Source organism: Cataglyphis hispanica, chromosome 3 (genome assembly GCF_021464435.1).
Source record: "Cataglyphis hispanica isolate Lineage 1 chromosome 3, ULB_Chis1_1.0, whole genome shotgun sequence".
Taxonomy (NCBI): Eukaryota; Metazoa; Arthropoda; class Insecta; order Hymenoptera; family Formicidae; genus Cataglyphis; species Cataglyphis hispanica.
In genome coordinates, this window is record NC_065956.1 from 9,252,981 (window position 1) to 9,272,376 (window position 19,396).

Below are 19,396 nucleotides of genomic sequence, written 5' to 3' on the forward strand. Positions count from 1 at the left end.
TCACCATTAATGTGTAACACGTATTTGCGAGAGATTTGATCCTTTTATAATAATCAAATGACTACTATAATGATATTAGGATTAGGATATTATTACACTCTGAAGCATTATTAAATTATTTGGAACTTGGATGCAGTATATGTAATCTTATCTCGATGGATTTCGAGCTCGAGCAAATTAGCTTCATTAGTTTCCAATGTCATGTCATATCTGTCATCGTGCTTCTTGAGTTACATTTTGTATAAAATTTTTCTTTAAGATGCTTGTATACCTTAAAGATTTTTATTACTTTGGCGTATTGGATATATTTAAATATCGCGATGTATTAAATTGCTACGTCTTTTTCAGCGACGTACAATTAATTATCAGAACGCGGTATAAATTTGCTGACTTAGATTTAATTGTGGAGAGAGTAGAGAGGGACATATAGACAACCTAAACTTTCGGATAAGTAAACTGAATTTGCACCTTGTAATGCAGATGATCTCCAAACTGTGTTGCCAGAGTTTAACGACTCTCCGCAAATTGTTATTTGAATTTCGAATGCGGAGAGAAAGGATACAAATCAACTTCAATCACTTTTGCTCATATTTGTTAATTTATATTTTAAATCAATTATAATTACATTAAATATTCAGGGAATTTTATGTCATATTTATTCTTTATTTTATTAAATTTATTTCATCAAATACGTTTTATGAACAATGAGAATTTAGGAAATATTTCGAATTTGAGAGAATTTAATAGTAGTCGGCAGTATGTTTTATTTATTATCATCCAATGTGTCGGTGTATTAGTATAATTTGAAATACTTTATATATATATATATATAGAGGTTGCATACATGCTGGAGTTTCTGGCAATCGAGTTTACAGCCGCTGCATTATATGATTGTTCGTCAAAGCAGTTTGCACATTTTCCCAGTGCATTTTAACTCGCGGAAGTGGTCTTTCTTCGCTGGTGATAATGGTTACATTGATAAAATGACAAAAGTTTTCACGTGTATTTCTATGATGTACGCGATGTGAATCAGTGCTGGTATTATTTTTGCGATAAAATCTCTCGATTCTAAGACGTAATAATAATTATAATAAATTTACATAAAATTTGTATTCTCGAAAATTCATCTGACGTACAGAATCTAAATGCAATTCAATTCGTTTCTAAATTGAAACGTATAAGTGACGGAACTTTGGCAACCAATTTCCGTCGTGTCGCGTGCGATGCCGGAAACGGTATCGACGTAAAAAAAAATTGCACGAATGTACTTCGTAAACTTTGCCGAAATGGACGAACACGTTTAAAAATATGAAATTTCCAATGCAAAGCATGGAGAAATGCTATTGGCTTTATTTTAACCATTGATTGAATTATAGAATCGTTTGAGATAGTAATTTAGCTATTGTTGTTTTAAAATTGTTTTTTTTTTTTTAATTACATAAAGTGTTTATTTTTGACGAAAAAAATTTTTTATGAGAAACTTTAGTATTTTTTGTTACATATAAATTTTAATATTTTTTAAAATTTTTTGTTACATACAAAGCGGGATGTTTTTTATGTATACTTGGAATATTTGTTTCTTATCTTTGTGAGGTCTTTTTTAATAATTTTAATTTCAAGTCTTAAACTTGAATGATGTTATTGAAAATTCAAAATTAGCAAACGGTAAATACATTACGAGAGTAAAATAAAATTTTTTTAACCAAATGTAATTGCGAAGTTTTTCGAAAATTCTACAGTTTCGGTCTGCCAGTGCTAATAAAAATATCGACATCAAAGCGGCATCGATCCGGCATCACGCACTTTCCCATGCACCGAGTTGTCTATAGCTATAACTTTATCGAAATTCCCGAAAACCGTAACACATTCCCGAGAATAAAAAAAAAAAATTTGGCGAATTCCACTGACGTTCCATGTTTCATGCAAAAATCGATTGACACCAAAAAGCATTCGATGTCATAGCATAAAAGTTACATCTACCTCGATTTATCACCGATAACATCGATCATATTTCTCACGGAAATTCTCGTTGCAAACTTATTATACTTTTTCAACATGTAGTTGTAATTTCGTTTGTTCGACAAAATTTTCATACTTTTTTCATTATTTACTGACAAATAAAATTTCTCTTTTTCAATAAATTCCGTAATAAACATATTTTTGATTCGGAATATCTTGCAAAATGAGTTTTGTATCATAATTGATAACATAAAAAAATAATAATCCATAACATCTGATAAAACCATCTAATTTTATAATTATCTTAATTTTATGTTTCTTTATTATAAATAATTAGATATAATTATTACACATAATTATTTATAATAAATGTGTAATTAAATATACAAAATTATATTTATATAATTTGTTATGATTATAATTACTTTCTCTAATTACAGTTTCGAGTGTGGATGGCTCGAGTTTCAATATTACAAAAGTAAACCGGCTGCATATGGGTTCCTATTTATGCATCGCATCCAATGGCGTGCCACCTTCCGTCAGTAAAAGAATAATGCTTACTGTGCATTGTACGTATATTATCCACCAAGTTCATTTTATCTCAAATTAAATTTAATCCCAGTTAAATTATAATATATTACGTGACATTGCTTTTTATCGTAAATAATTAGTGGCATACTTACTATATATAAAATATTAAATGACAAAAACTTATTTAATTATCAGAAATAAACAAAAGGAATACGAAATAACTATAAAAAAAGTATTGCATATTTACCCGGGAAGGTGTCATAAAAAATTATTATTAAAAGCAATTATATAATAGGTGACCAAGAATTTACTTATGGATTTACTTAAGGATTTTGTACAATTTGAAATTTAGTGTCGTTTTGTAATTGTTTCAGTTCCACCAATGATTTGGGTTCAAAATCAGTTAGTTGGTGTCCGCGAAGGTCAGAAGCTGACTCTCGAATGCTTCTCAGAAGCATTTCCGAAATCTATCAATTATTGGACGAGAGATCAGGACAAGATTGTGGCGCAAGGTTAGTATTAATAAGACAAGAGATAAAGCAATAAAGCAATAAATGATAATTTGACTTGAACGAAAAGCAGAGCAGCTTGGCATGAAATTTATTAGCGACAAATCAACGAAAACTTGTACGGTATATTTTATCGCACATTTTATGTTGCAATTGCATAATAAGAGTTCGCGGTGGCTCGCTCGGGATAAGACGCGGAGGTCTCATGAAAGAATCATGACTATGGTAGAAAGTGTGGGATGACTTTACAATTTTGTAATATGCATCGTTCACGGCACGCACCTATCGCGCTTTTTGATGATTCATGTAACTCCACGAGAGAAAGATAATTACACCCCCGACGTGTATTCTCCTCTCTGCATAGTGTGTATTTGCGAGGAAGCAAAATAACGGGTTGTTAACGAACCCTCTGAATAATGAAAGTTCCATACCGAACGCATAAACACGCACACGGGCGAAGCGCGAATATAAGCGTTTCGCTCTGCTTTATACGCCGCCTATAAAAGACGGCTTTAGTACTTTGCATCGATTCGCCATCCCTTTTCGGATTCATATCTTTTTTCTCGTATATCGCGATGCGCGAATACATACGCGCACACATACAAAAGCACGTACACGTTGCGGCAATCCTGTCGAGTACATTTAATCACCGAAGGAAGCTGCGCGGTTATGGCGCGCGTTCCTTTACGGCCGAGAATTAAGCGAAAATGACGAAAAACATAGTATCGCGCGTTCATTAAAACGCCCAACGATCGACGATTACGAGACAAACGATTATGATATACAACAATGAATTATTACGACGTATTTCTCTTGCATATACTTTGCTATGCCGCATTAGTTGCGCGCGATGTACGTATATTATACTCTGGATAACCCACATTATACTACGTCATTGTAGGAAACACGCTTACGGCTTTTCAATCTCATTTAAACAGCTGACAGAAATCTTCGGACGCGGGATTACATGTTAACACGATCGGGGGTCAAAACTCGCATTGTGCGCAACATTATTGCGTTCGATACAGATGCAAATGCTTACCACAACACGGCGGATGTAATAACGGTCGACGCGCAGAAAAGGACGATCCCGGTCGTGTTTGGCGGCGTGTTTCATATACATACTCGTCGCGCGCGTCCTTAGCCTTCCTCATAAATGCCAGATAAAATCGTGTTATACCTTTAACGTGCTACCGGGATTCGCATGCATTATTCAGAGGCTAATTCCGGTCAAATAAACGGCCCGAAAGAAGAGAGCCGCGCGAGATGTTCGCGCCGCCGTGTACTGCTGCTATACTGCTTAAATAAATAAATCTAACGGTATTAAAAACTAGATTGCCTCTTGTAATCGCCATATTACCTCCTCCTGCATTTATTTTCAAGATATACAAGGCCGGACCGCGTGTAAATTAAAAGCAACGCCGCGTTTCCAGTAGAAACTCATTTAGGGAATTAACTTCCAGATTGGATTCATGGATAAAATGGCATTAAAGGATTTTATTTATAAAGGAATTTAAAGATATCTTTTTTACGATGCTCCAAACGCACGCTAATCAATAGCAGTAGGATTAATCGCAGTAAAACGGAAACAGAACAGAAAAAGTTTTAATTATAAAGATGATCGCATATATAATTTTCTCGACTGCCAAATATAAATTATACAATTCCAAGATTCTTTTGAGCGACATATAAATTTTCAATTAACAAGCGCTATCAAGCTTAAATAGGTATTCGAGCTATATATAGCGGCGTATAAAAAAAAATAGGTTTCTAAGAATTATGGGAAATAATTAAGGACGAAATCATATCGTTCGACATCGTGTCGAAAATCGCTGTCAATTCATTTTTGAGAAAACCGAACCAGCGTGACGGCTTTGTTTGTCCTTTTTATAGTTATATATATTCGTTACATTGTAGTGCACTTTGGGATAAATGCTGGAGCTAGCCCCGAAGCGGCGAAAACATTGCATTCGAATTGCACGCTCGTCTACATCCTGTGTTTCTTTCATTTCTTCGGCCAATTTCCATTTGCGTCTAATTGAAAGCATTCAAATAAACAAAATCGGCAGAACAGACGCGTGATTGTAAAAATTTCATCCCGCGTTCGCTTTTGACCGCCTGATGTCAATCCGCGAGATTGCCCGTCCCGCACATTTCTCCTCTTTTTTTTTTTTTTTTGTTTGCCGTCGACTATTGACGAAACGTGATCAAAGCTAATACTGATTGACGTATGTTTCTGTCGCCGAATTGTGTGTTATTTCGATGAGATTATACATCGGCGAGACGTGTTGCGGCGTCTCGCAAACAACACGATAATATATTCGCCTTAACGATTACAATGGGCGCAATGAGAAATAACGCGAGCGGTGGGAGCACACGGGATGCATATACGAGTGTGGCGTGACTGGAAAAATGATTGGAAGCGATTTCACGCGTTCTAACAAGACGTATCGTGATCGATGCCATGGTAGATAGCGTCGAACTCGTCGTTTAGATCGGAAATAGTTCTTGGTGGCGACATCGAAATTTCGTAGAGTATTCTAGAGAAAAACGAGATATCGGTCAATCAAGTAAAAAAGCGGATCATCTCTGGCTTTATATATATCATCTTTTTTCCGAATTACGCGTTTGCATAAAAATCGATTTCACTAAACTAACATGTAGTATATAAAATGGAATGGAAAGACGAGCTCGATATACTTGTTATTTTTCGATAATGATTAAAAAAAAATATATATATATATATAAAGACAGAGAGAGAGAGAGAGAGAAAATATTTTTTGTTTATATAAAGACTGTTACAGAGCTCTTTATTAAATAATTTATTATTAATATCGCTGTTATATATCGAGACGATTTCAATAACCTATATTTTCTGACAACTTACTTTGCATAATTCAAATTTTTTTTATACAAATCGGATCGCCTTCAAATCGCCTCCGCCCGATGCCGAGTACAATAGAAACGGAATTTCTCCTCCGGAAACAAGCGTCCAAACTGACAGCCATCGCCAAATTCTAGCATCAAGGCAAACAATTTTTACAAAAGAATTTTCACGAGAGCAAAGTTGTCATCTCAATAATCTTTTCTTTTCAGTTTGCAAAACGGCATAGAAGAAAGTTTTATCACATCTTTTTTGGTGCTCATGAATAAAGAGCATTTGTAGCAATTTACTGACAATAAGTCTTATAAAAGCTAAAAAGTGGACTGATTTGAACAATGTTAAAAATATTATTTTGTTCTTTTCATATATTTAATATTAATCTGCATATAATAGTTTGTATAAATCCATTCTTAATATAAATTTACTATAATATAATCCAAAAATTTCCTCATTATAACGAGCAATGACACAACGAATATTTCAACTGATCTTATCGTTTTTTATTAAGAGTGATATTCTCTCAACAGATATTTCAGCTTCATTTATTTTTATCTTATAATATCTATTTTCAAATATTTTAAACGTAATAATTTTGTATCGCACATTTCTGTATTTTATCTGAAATGACAGAAATCACATCCTCGAGCTACAATTCGGACACGTCGCTATCGAGGACCGGACGATTTCGATGCTTTATATCTGCTCGTGACATAGCTTGCATAATCAATCCAAGCATCTAAGCTCCCGCGTTTTATCAAAACGGCCGGCAAATGGTCTTTGCCGATCGGCGACCTAGTAAACGACGTTCGATTTCGGGCCGGAAACGGCCGGTGAGATCGACAGCCGTCTACGAATTCCCACGGCTGTCGAAGGTAAAACGTCACAATAGTTCAATCAGGTTGGTAGATGGTCCGTCCGTAGCATCGTCTATCGCGAACGCTAGTTCGGTATTCGACGCGCGGCGATCTTAAGTAATTTCTGTTTCGATCGGCGCCATTCAACGGGTCCGGGCTTCCGGTGGTCCTCGGCTCGTAAGATTCTCCAAAACGGTTCATCCCCAGATAGTATCGCGCGCGAAAAGCGGAATGCAAAACGGAACAATAAAAGGGATACAATCGTGGACGGAACGTACTTTGGATTCACCTCAGAATAGACTCGGAACGGACAATGCGCTTTCCGTGATCACGAATGTCGGTAGTCACCATTTTATGCTGTTATGACACGCTTACAGGAGAATCAGGACAAGGATCGTAAATTTATATATGTAATATTACGAGGAGATAATATAATAGAAAAACCAATACTTGTGTGTATAGAAACGTTCAATAATAGTCGTGCATACGTAATGCATTATGAGATCTTGATATAACAAATTTTAGTATTTTTTTATTTCTGCAGCTTTAATTTAATATCGCATAAATTTTCAGACACAAGTGACAACGGGATATTTTCGATACTCTAGTAAAATCAGAATAAATTTTGTACAACAGTAAAATGATTTGTGTCTGTACAAAACGAAATGTCTTTTATTATCTTCATTGAATTATTATTCTTTCGAAAACGTTTGCGCGCTAATCTCTCTTTCTTTTTTTGGACATAAATGAAAAAAGACGCGTCTATAAAATCAATCACGCGCGAGAGAAAAAGTTTTCTGAGACACAGATAACGTCTAAATAAATCGTGCCAACCGCTTATTAAATCGCCCGACCGATTTTTCCAGTGGAAAATAATTAGGAAACAGATCTCTCTGTTAAATTCCGGCTTTCTCATCCATCCGTACCTTTTATTATAGAAAGAAACGGCCGTAGGACGAGTCGTTTCTATGAGATTTTTCGTATTGTCACCGCGCCGCGGTCGACCCACATACCGTGAATGCACGAAGGACAGACGGTCATTTAAAAGCTCTCGATTACCGCCGCATATTCCGATAAAAATACCCGTGATTCGGTCGTACTTTTATTTTCAAGCTCCACCCAAAAGAGTAAATCACGTCAAGGGAATGACGGGTAACCCCGGGGCGGACGTGACTGACAGCACATGACGGAAAAGCGAATTTTTTTGTTTTTTTTTCTTTTTTTTTCTATTCCGGTATGCGCTCACGTGTCTAGTTGATTTAAACGTGATTTTTCTGAAATTGGGGCAAAGAGCGCGGATATATAATGTCCACATATCATTTTTTTTCAAATATCGTTCTAATTCAATTGATGTAATTCGGCGATCGCGGCCGCGCGCGCGATTCGGAAGAGTTTATCTTTAATTTTGATAACACGAAAAAAAAACAAAGCGCCGAAATAAAACTGTGCAGCGCATTACTAACGGAATTGCAATTTGTTGCAGGAGGAAAATACGAGCCAGTGCTGAAAGATAACGCGTACAAAGTACACATGATACTGACGATAAACTCCGTCAGTCCGACGGATTATGGCTCGTATAAATGTGTCTCTAGAAATTCGCTGGGCGACACTGACGGCAGCATTAAAGTCTATCGTAAGTGTAATTACAGCATTTCTCATCTCAAATTTTTGCCATTCTTTTACGCAGCAGAGAGAGAGAGAGAGAGAGAGAGAAAGATTCCGGTAACGAATTTCATAATAAGCGATGCTTAGCCAAACTTAATTGTAATAAAGTTATATTATTTTCTGTATATACATCTGAGACACTCGGGCGTATCGGATTCGACAAAATAGCAGCTTGCTCGCGTATCTGGCTGGAGCTTATTAAGCAGCAGCTGTGTTAAAATAGTTGGAATTTTTACGAAATACCGAGTGAAATCCGGCGCGAGGCAGGTCAGACCTTATTATTCTTAAAAGTGCTCGCGCGCTTATGAATAAAACAATTTTTCGCAAAATATATTCTTGCGACTAGAGGGGGGGGAGGGGGAGCCTCTCCGATTCGGAATCACAGCTCTCTGGGAAAGTTCTTGTATACACTCAACTGACGCGGTATATAGAGTGTTGCGGGGGTTAGTACCTATCCAATATGTGAATCGGCACTCTGGAAACAACGGAAGTGCGAAGTGCACGCCTACGCGCGCGTTGAAATTGTTTGCGCTCGTAAAAGTAAAAGATAACAAGGAGTTAGAACATGCATAAACAAAGTTGCGAGTTAAAGTGTGACTCGAAAAGAAGCTATCCGCGTGTTGTGTATATATACTCCGAGCTCGCCTCGTTATTTCTTACCTACAACTGCCAGGCCGCGACGAATCGCTCTTCAGTGCATCCTCTCGACTCAAGACATTCTTCAGTTCGCGCGCGCTTTACATATCTGACGTCACTTTGATGCGCGTGACGTAGTATCGTTTGAATAATATTGAGAGAGAACGCTGTTATTTATGTTTCAGCAATATCGAACTCCACTTCCAACGACACCAAGCACAAAGGTGAGCACTATTTTCTACTTAAGCAGCAGGTACATAGGTCCAAAGCGTAATTTTCCTTTTTCTATGTAAAAAAGTATATAATATAGCGAGCTCTTGTATATACTTTTGAAAGATTGCGACGGCGACGCGGAAAACGCGAACGGGATCGCACGTAGTTTACTTTTACTACTGATGAGAAGGAGCTTTTTCTTTTTTTTTTTCGATTCTACGAAAAGAGTCGCGACTGGCAGTTTTGAAATTATATGAAATTAAAAATTTTATATGAATTTTAATAAAATCCTGAATGAAGCTACTTTGTGGAGATGCTAAGCCATTGATTAATTAACTGCTTCATTCCAATCTCGTTGTTCGAAATATAAATCGATCATCCGCCCTTATTGCTCGCTTTGTGTTGAGAGGTACTTTTTGAATGATGAAGCGTAGTGTACTTCCAGCAGACAAACGCAGGTCGCTGATTAATTAGATCGAGTAGTCAGTTTGTGCGATCGAATCAGCGCTCCCAACACATTCTCAGCCAAAGTACGCGCTTTACCATTGTATAGTTAAACCAAACAATGTACTCGTACAATCTCGGCATTATATTCTATCCTCTGTGTTTTAATTGGGAAAATCTCTAGTACAAATATCCGGCATTATAAAGTGAACAAGCAACATATTCTTTTGTCATAATTTTCAGAACACGTTAATTTTCAAAATGCATTTTATGATATATATATATATATATGTATCTTCCACATATGTGATAATACTAAAAATCCAATATTGTCAAATATCGCCGGATCATAATTTTTATCAACAATGAAAGAGAGAGAGAGAGCAATATAATCCATCGTGGAACGCAACAAAGGCAGCGCACGTCCACGCGAATTCATGTCATCCGTGCTTGTTAAAGGCATTTCAAGTTTTCCCATCCGACCAAGTTCGAGCTTCTCCAACGTCGAGTGTGTGGTGGTTCTAGGAGAGGGCCGGCGCTATTTCAGCGCGAAATCGCGGATGAATAGGAGCCGTCGTCGTGTCGGGTTACGCGGATCTCGGGTCTCGGTTTTTTACGACAGGCCGCCGCGTCGCGGACAAAAGTCTCGCGCGAGGCCTCGGATGCAGGAGGCTCGGGTGCAGTAGTCGCGATAGCAGAGATAGACGTTTAGAGAGAAACGACTTTTTAAAGAGACCTTCGCCGCCGCCGCCGCCGCCTCCCCGCTCTCCACCCTCCCCGGATGAATACTATTTCGGCTCTCTTGCACCTGCCGCTCTCGCGCCGCCCCAATCTGCTTTTCATCGCGCGGAGAAAAGAGCAGGGCTGAAATTTCCTCGAAGAGGGAGGGCCTTCTTCTCGGCCTCTTCTTGTATACGCGTTGACGTCTCGCACAGCCGTGCGTAACATACTTTCCCTTGAATAACTTGGCGCGTATCTCTTAGCGAGATACTTAGAAGTTCCTCGGGAGAGGAACGTTCTCAATATTGGAACCTTTGGAAGATAAAAAGAGCTTCACATGTAGCGTATTATGGCTTGAACAATCATTTTTACGTTATTACACCGTCAATATAAAAATTTTATATTTAATTTTATAATTTTATAATTAATTTTAAAACAATGCGCGCACACACGCGGCTGAAAGTCAATGATAAGTTATTTGATTTTGTCGCTTTGATTTTTCTTCCATGTTATTATCGGATTTATCTTTAGCATGCGAATGGGCGGGGGGGGGAAGGGGATAAATGCATTGGTGAACGAACGTTTAGAGTACCAATTCACGAAAGATTCTTTCCTCTCGGCGCGGTATTTCCGAGTACGTTGATATATTCAAAGGGATAATAATACAGCGAGAGCTTTGTGCTACAATACATCGGCCCCTCAAAGGAGATAGTAAATTACATGTCAGTGCGCCGCATCGTGCTTCGCTGTATTTCGTTGCGCTCTGCCCGTGTATGAACTATTAAGAGCACGAAAAGTATTTTGTTATTTCTACATTGCATTATTTTTTTTCTATCCGCCATGAAAATATATATAATATCGCCGAGCATTGAAATAATAAACAGAACTGATATTTTTGCAAAATTTCCGCGATCGCATATTTCGAATATTTGAAATAACTGCCAATATTTTTGTGCTTCATAAAACGTTATATTTGTTCATAAATATAATAGCTTGTGTATATGATAGCATTATTATAGTTTTAAAAATTTTAATGCTGAAAAATAGAATACTAAAACTTTTTAATAAAAAAGAATATAAATACTAACTCGTGGGGGATGAGGTAGATAATATCTGAATATGTGCATAAGTCGTGTCCAGTCATACGTTTCATATAGATATGTATTTAAGGCTGAGACACGCTATATCGCGCTTCTTGACCGTACAACGCGTGTGTGTGCTATTATAACGTAATATAACTACTATATCAGGATGAAAAATGTCGATATAAAATCCAGGGGCTTTGAAGCATGTGCTTTAAGGCACTCCCGACGGCCGTGATATAGCTGTAAGATGCTCGAGTCTTCTTTCTCGCTGCTTTAATGATTCATTTCGCAACGGGAAAACTTTAAACATCTCTCGCGCCCTCTTCGTTTTATGGCTAATCGATGTTTTTACGGACTTCTCTCGGCCGCGATTACGAGTCTCATCGTGAGTCTTTATGCAGTCGCCGTACTGAAAAGCGCGAGATTGCTGGATATAAAGGCGATGTGAGCGCGAATTGAAATTTTTGATTACACAGTTGACGTCTTTCTTCGACGTAAATCGGCTCGTTGTAATATTTCTTCTTCCTTTTTTTTTTGCAATGTACATTTCGGCCCGTTCGCGCCCCGGAACGAAATTTTTGGACAGGAGTGTACGATTATATATCTGTATACACATATTACCATAATTAGCGGCGCGGGAAGACTACGCGCGCGTTTCGCTGGCGGCAATAAATAATCGGCGCATGAAGGCGATGTCAACGCGAGCTGCTCGTAAAAAGCAACTTACTCTCATATTTCACCAAGTATCTTCCGCACCATCATAATGAAAAATCCGGGATTTATTATTGACCCGTCTTCGGTCCAACTTCCCCTTCGCCCGATACTCGGAAATCGATATATGCAAAATATTTTGATGCCAACAGATTGGGAGGCGATGTTGCATCGCGCGATGCAAGATTTATAGAGACCAGGTCTCGGTGTGTCGCGGGTCAATTTTATTGACCTCTTTCCACCTCGCCACATACGCTTCGAGAGTTAAATATACACGTCTATATAGAGGTATAGGTCTCTCTCTCTCTCTCTCTCTCTCTCTCTCACTATCTCTTCCATTGAGTTAAATGCGCGAAACAAAATACATGGATATGACACGCTTCGGAAATAATGGAAAATAGAAAGTAGATCATTTCTATATCTGTTGCGAAGGCCGAAGCGGCTGAATTTGATCGCGCATATCCGATTCTTGATTCTTGATGAGATGATTTTAATTTTTAATGTATTCCGTCGAAGCGATTCATCTGGCAGAAATAATAGAGATATAGAACAGACGGGTCAATTTTCCGCTATGTGCGAGAGCAAGCGATGCGGCGCTCCTGATCCTTCGGGCGAAAACTTAACAACGTGAAGGCAAACACATTGGTCATACCTTAAGCTCTTCCACAATTTGCCACGGGCTGGTCTTATCGAGTGCGAACCGCCACGTTCATTCGTTCTTCTCATTACTTGAGAAAACACACCGTCGAAGCTGCATTTTTCACGGAGACAAACGAACTCGCTCTCTCATCGCGAGCAAAACGCTGAATCGCTTTTCCAATAGCGATTCCCTACTTTACCCGGTTTTAACATTTTTTTACTGCTGTTTAACATTAAATTTGTCCCACTTTTGTGCACAGATTTATCGTATTTTTGTCACGAGAAAAAATAAACTGGTATACAATTTTTTTTTTTTTTAATATAGCTTTTCTTTACTGCTGAAACTGCGCCAGATTAAAATTAACGAATTTCAGAAAATGTCTAATCTATAATTATGATTATCAAGATTTTACAACAAAAAATTGTCTCACATAAAATATGTATTTTGAGAAAATAAATCGCTATTGGAGATATGTAAGTAAGCTCAATTCGAATATATTAGATAGGATATTTTTATTCTGTGTTATAAACTTTCCTCGTAAATCGTTTTCTCTCTTCGTGCCGGCTGTCATCGCTATTTCTCTTGCAATTGATTTAACAACCGTCGTCATTAGTAGTCCCGTGACGTACCACCCGAAACCGAATACCACATCGCGAAACAAATTGCTTTAAAGACATTCAACGGGCACCAATTAATCAAAGAAGATGGAATGAGAAAACAACTGAAATAATAGGACTCAATTGAATGTTCCACCCGCGAATTTGCAAAAATCTGGCACACTGATTTGCTTACGTTTACGTAACGAAATAAGTTATTAAATAAAAACTTGTAATTGATATTTAACGGTTGTCGATTAACAGTGCTGTAATATCGTTATAAAATTAACTGTATAAAAAGCCAGGGGAAGGGGGATAGACGGAACATTCATAATTATTGCTTATGAATAAAAGTAACCGTAAATATTTACTTAGATAATATTGACAGTATCAAAATATACACTTCGCCTCGAGGGAGAAACGATATCGTTCAATATCTCGCTCTGTTTGCAGGTAAACCAAGGCATAATTCAGGGAACGATATCCTGGGGGGAAATCAAGATATGCTAAAAGAGCCAGGTACACATCAAAATTTAATAAAGATGATTGCACGTCAAGTATTCTTCTTAACTCTTTTTAATATCGTAAATATTCTCAAACTATTAGAAATTTGATATAAATTGTGTCTTAATTATTTATTATTCAAATAAAAATCATAGTGTTTTAAGCTATAAAATTCAAGCTTTTTTATCATTTCTTTTTTATGATAATACAATACTATTCTAATAATATGTATCTTAAAATCTGCCATCGTAGATTTGAAATTACGAAGTCGTAAGGAGGACGAAGGCGACATAACGGACTATGATGACTCCAGCGCCAGTAACAACCGTAGTTCGTTGTTTTTGGTGACCCTCGTCGCTCTATGCCTCTGCCTCCATCATCATCCGCAGATGATGCGTACGCTGCATCCGGCCTGAGATCTGCCCGCCACGGCACTGCACGCCATCACACGCGTACTTCGATCATCGAATCATGTGACTTTGTACATCCACTTGTAAATCCATCGCTCAGGGACTTCAGTCGAGGATGAATATCGTCGAGGACTGCGTTGACCACACTACACTTTAAATTTAAACGATAAGATAATAATATTGTAAGTAGCATTAGTGGCGGCTCCGCGACTAGCGTAGTTTGCTAAGGGAGGATTACGACTTAAGAAACGGTCATTGCGGACAATTTTCGGCCCGGAGTTGAGTGCGCAAATCTACCCTATGTGCCCAGAGATCATGTTCAACGTTGGGGAATGCTTACTCTTTATTTATCTTGCGGGTTAGCAGTGTCGCAGAGATAACTAAAATATCTATAAATTTTCAACATTATAACAACCGTGATAATGAAAGTTAAACATTTTGATTACTCTTAATTACTTTTTAACACAATTTTTTTTTTTTTTTTTTTAAGATCTCTTATTTTTGCACGTTATCAATAATTTTATTTATTTATGTGCGCTATAAAAATAATATTCTATGCAACTGTGAGATAACTTTTTGCATCTAACAATTTCTCTACGAAATAATAAATGTATAAGAAAAAAAAAATCTTTTTTATCGATCAAGAAAGTACGAATTTGCGCTGAAAAATCTGGTAATGGTCAATCTTGACAACGAGCAACAAGCGAAAAGTCTTATTGAAAAGAAATAAATTTCTATAAAGAAACACGTCAACGAAAGACGGACAGTTGGCAGTGTTTTGCGTCATTTTTAATTGGCTATCCAGACAGTGATGTATCCCAACGTATCGGACGTCCATTATGAATCGATGGCCGAACGATGCGACAATGCGACGATGCGACGATGCGGCTACATTGATTGAAGGTAGCCTAGACGTTTATTAGAGACTATGGCAGTGCTATCCAATTCCAGGAAAGGATGAACGGCTCAGACAGACTCAAGCTTCTTTCGTACTGCCAATCTTTCTCGACAAACCTAAAAGCGTATCGAATATTTTGGAAATATATTTCACACACGATAAAAAAAATTAAATAAATAAATAGAGGAATCAAATACTACATAAAGGTTTGTAATTATATTTTGCATTTATTTATCACGAGCAAATTCAAGCGATTAAGAATATATATTAAAAGTTTGCATTTGAACTCTCTTCACGAAGAGCATGAATACTTATCGATACTACGAAGATGGCGAAGTTTCTTCTTATACTATGCTACTTGTTCTTTCTCTCTTTTCTCTCTTGCTTGCTCTCTTTATGTAGTTTCAAGCAATGTTTTACTCTTTTAAATGAGCAAGTACAATTTTTTTTCTTTTTTAAGCGTAAGCCTGTTGATTGCGCGATTTATCTCATTTTTTGTTCAATAGATAATTGTTGTTCTCCAACGAGTTATTAAAGTCGCATCGATGCAGTGACATCGGTCGGCGTCATTTTACATAACTCTTCGTAACTACTAAATTTTAATTAAAAAAAATTATTATGTGCATAAAGTAGCTAGCATTAATTTCATAGAAAGTACGAGGCGTATTATATTAATCGCCATTGCTTGAAGACTCGCACCAAAAAGAAATCCTCGACGGACATCCTGGATTGTTCATTAGAATTTATACCGGGAAGGACATTTGTGTTAGTTGAAATCTATTCTATAATAACTCTCTGTATAGTATTATGTATAGTATCAGTATAATTACTGATATATGTACTATATATATAGACACAATATAAATGTGACTATGCTGCCGGTCGTTCCTCGAATTTTTCAGTGAAACTATTAAATTAATAATTTCTCCCATCTTTGCATAAAATTTTGCTGAAATAGTCCTTAAGCAGGATTATCAGATTTATAATTATTTTATTTAATTTTCTAATATTTAAAGCAAAAAATTGCATTTTATAATTTCAATGTTTTATAAATTAAAGGGTATTTAAGTATATAATTAATCTTAATAAAAGTATATAATTAATCTTCTAATAATTTTATTTTTAGAAAATAAATCAGAGAATATATCATAATTTGTATATAGTATGTATAATAAGTACAATTATATACAATATATAATAGTATTAAGTCAAGACTGAGGAGGCTTTGAGCCTCCTTAAATCATTTCCATGCAGTGATCGATGTACTGCGTGCGAATAGATCTCGCTTTATATTCTACACGTACTGTATATATTAGAAAGTAGACTGATATCGCTGGAAGCTACCTACCACTGTCGTAATGATATACAGTATTCAATAAAAAACAATTTTTTTTTTTTTTTTTAAAGAATAAACTAAACACACTTCTCGATGATACATAATGTTTGACAAACTCACGAAACAAATACAGATAATTTAATGCGTATTCGACGATTGAATGATTTATTAATGATTTATCGATTTTTTCTATTAGTGTCTCAATCACAGTAATTAACTGTCATTTTCTTGGTATCATTAATTATTTACATTAGGTAATGCATCACATAATATTTGCATCATAATCGACTGCGAATATTCGCAGAACTTTACTTAAGCTATCAGAGCTTTGAGTAACACATTCTGTAAACTGGGACACTCTCTGTACAGTTTGAATCATAGTACAATATCACGATGCCGAGCTTATACATGGCGTTTTGTGTTTTCGTTCACTGATGTATGCATACGTATGCAGATAGAGAGCTTATCATTCAATATTAGATGTAAAGAAGGTTGTCTCAAAATGAGTTAAAGCTGACTAATAAAGTAAAGCAAAGATAATTTCTTGTTATGTGAAAAAGTAATCAAATTTGAAAAACCGAAAGAGAAATATTAAAACATCGTTTATTAACTTTTATATAAATAATTATTAATTTAAAAGAACAATACTGAAAAGAATTTTTTTTCTTATATATGTGCGCGTGTAATAGTTGATACATATGATATATTAATATGACATTTCTCTATAAAGAGAATTTACATAAAAGAAAACACATTTTAATTATTGACATTATTTTAGCGTAAAAAAAGAATATAAATACAAGAATTATTTAACACAAAAATATATTATCTGAGAAAAAGGGTCAATAATAAATATTTATTTTACAAGAGATATAATTTAAAAAAAAAATTTATTTTATCTATTTTATCTATTTTAAAATATATACTATGGCAATATTTAAAAATATCAAGATTATCGAAGATAATAATACACTGTGACCTTTTTCGATTAAATTTAGTTTAATCTATGACCTATAATGGTTTTCTTTCTTTCTCCTTTTAATGATTTAATTTAATTTAATATCCTTAATATGGACTAGTTTAACGCACACTGTGCATATAACAATTAAAAATAATATTTAATGTCTTGATTGACTCATTATATGTATATCGAGCAGCATTCATCATTGAAATTCACGTTACATTCTACATGATGCTTACATTTATGTACTATTTATAAATAATTTAGTGAGTGCGGCAATTGAACAATGTATCGAATATAACTCAGAGCAACTTACTTTTATATCATCAACATTGTAGATAATCATATCAAATACATCATTTATACGACACGTATAATAAATCGTGAAGAATAAGTGCGAAATTTGTAATAAAGACGAATAATACGAATCATGTGTAGCTAATAAAAGTACATGACGCACTATATGTGCGACTATTATAGTTATATAGTGTGTGTGTGTATATATATATATATATATATATATATATATATATATATATATATATATATATTAAAATGTCGTAGTGTACATATAGAATACGCATTATCTCTGCTGATTGGTGGCGTAACTGTATATGTCTCTACATATATAATAAGTATGAGAGTTTTTTCGAAAGCGTCATGATTGTATCAGATATTATGTAAAATTTTTGCTACGAGAGTAAGTTGGCATCGCGACAAAAAAACTATAAAATTAACGATGGTAATAAGCACATTTTTTCATTCTCAAGTCTATCTCAGATGATCTATAATTTGTGGTAGAATTCTATTCACAATTTCATGTACTTTATGTATAATTGGAAAAACATTGAAAAAATCAGAATACACATGTGTGAAGAATATATATCAAGTATACATACACATATAAGTATATTTAAAAAAATACAGTACATGAAAGTATAAATAGAATCCTATTTTAAATTCTATGTGTCGCGAATGGTAGACCATCTAAAGCGGGCTTAAGTAAAAATTCGCGAAAATAACTTTATAAATTATGAATGTCTCTGCGATAATGCTAGATCAGTAAATAACTGTCAATCAATAAGTAAGCGTAGATTAACAAAAACATTCAATTGCATAACTGTATCGCAATTACGCCACGATGTTGGAGCCGATCTGGTTGCGCCACTGCCCGTGCTTTTGCACGCAATCTAGTCCTGTAAGCACTATCGGCATCAGGAAAATATCCGTGTATACAAGAAATACAAATTTATTACTTACTTTTTATTGTACGTATTTTAGATCCCGAAAAGAACTTAACTGATTTGTAGCTTTAATTTTTGCGAGTAACATATATTTTCATTGTAATTAGCTCACTATTAATAAGATAGCTTGTAAAACAAATCTATCTTGCAAAGAAGGAGTAAATTATTGACAATAATACTTTCATTTTAAATTTGCTTGATATTTATATTCATATTTTTTAATAATTTATAATAATTCCTTTTAAATATTGAAGCAAAATAATTTTCCCATTCAGTGATGGTTTATCATCATGTTTCTTTGTTGAAATAATGCGAAAGCAATTAATAATGAAATAAACTTTACAAAATTGTAATTGGTTAGTGCATTGAGTATCAAAAATATTTTATATATTACTTTTAATAGATTATATAAAGTTGTATCATTATTGAGTATACTTGGTGCGCCGGATGTAGATATTTATGCATTATTAAAATCGATGATTATCATTGCTAGATATTTAAGGAAATGTTTATTGAGAAAGCAAAACACAAATGAGTTGGTAGTTTAGCAACTTTATATTCGAATAAAATTAATATAATTTTATCTAATTATATCG

The 19,396-nt window shown here is 35.2% G+C and overlaps 1 protein-coding gene across 3 annotated transcripts in view; it reads left to right on the top strand.

The window, feature by feature from the left end:
* LOC126859361 (neurotrimin-like) overlaps positions 1–18,040 on the top strand; it is a 151,665-nt gene extending 133,625 nt beyond the window's left edge. For 2 of the 3 annotated variants that reach the window (XM_050610586.1, XM_050610584.1), the window contains exons 5-10: positions 2,400–2,528; positions 2,865–3,002; positions 8,221–8,370; positions 9,224–9,262; positions 13,901–13,966; positions 14,204–18,040. In XM_050610586.1, coding sequence (XP_050466543.1) covers positions 2,400–2,528; positions 2,865–3,002; positions 8,221–8,370; positions 9,224–9,262; positions 13,901–13,966; positions 14,204–14,367 — 686 coding nt within the window. In that variant the 3' untranslated portion in view covers positions 14,368–18,040. The remainder of the gene's footprint in view (positions 1–2,399; positions 2,529–2,864; positions 3,003–8,220; positions 8,371–9,223; positions 9,263–13,900; positions 13,967–14,203) is intronic. The other variant, XM_050610585.1, reaches the window with a different exon arrangement.
* Positions 18,041–19,396: the final 1,356 nt, after the last annotated feature.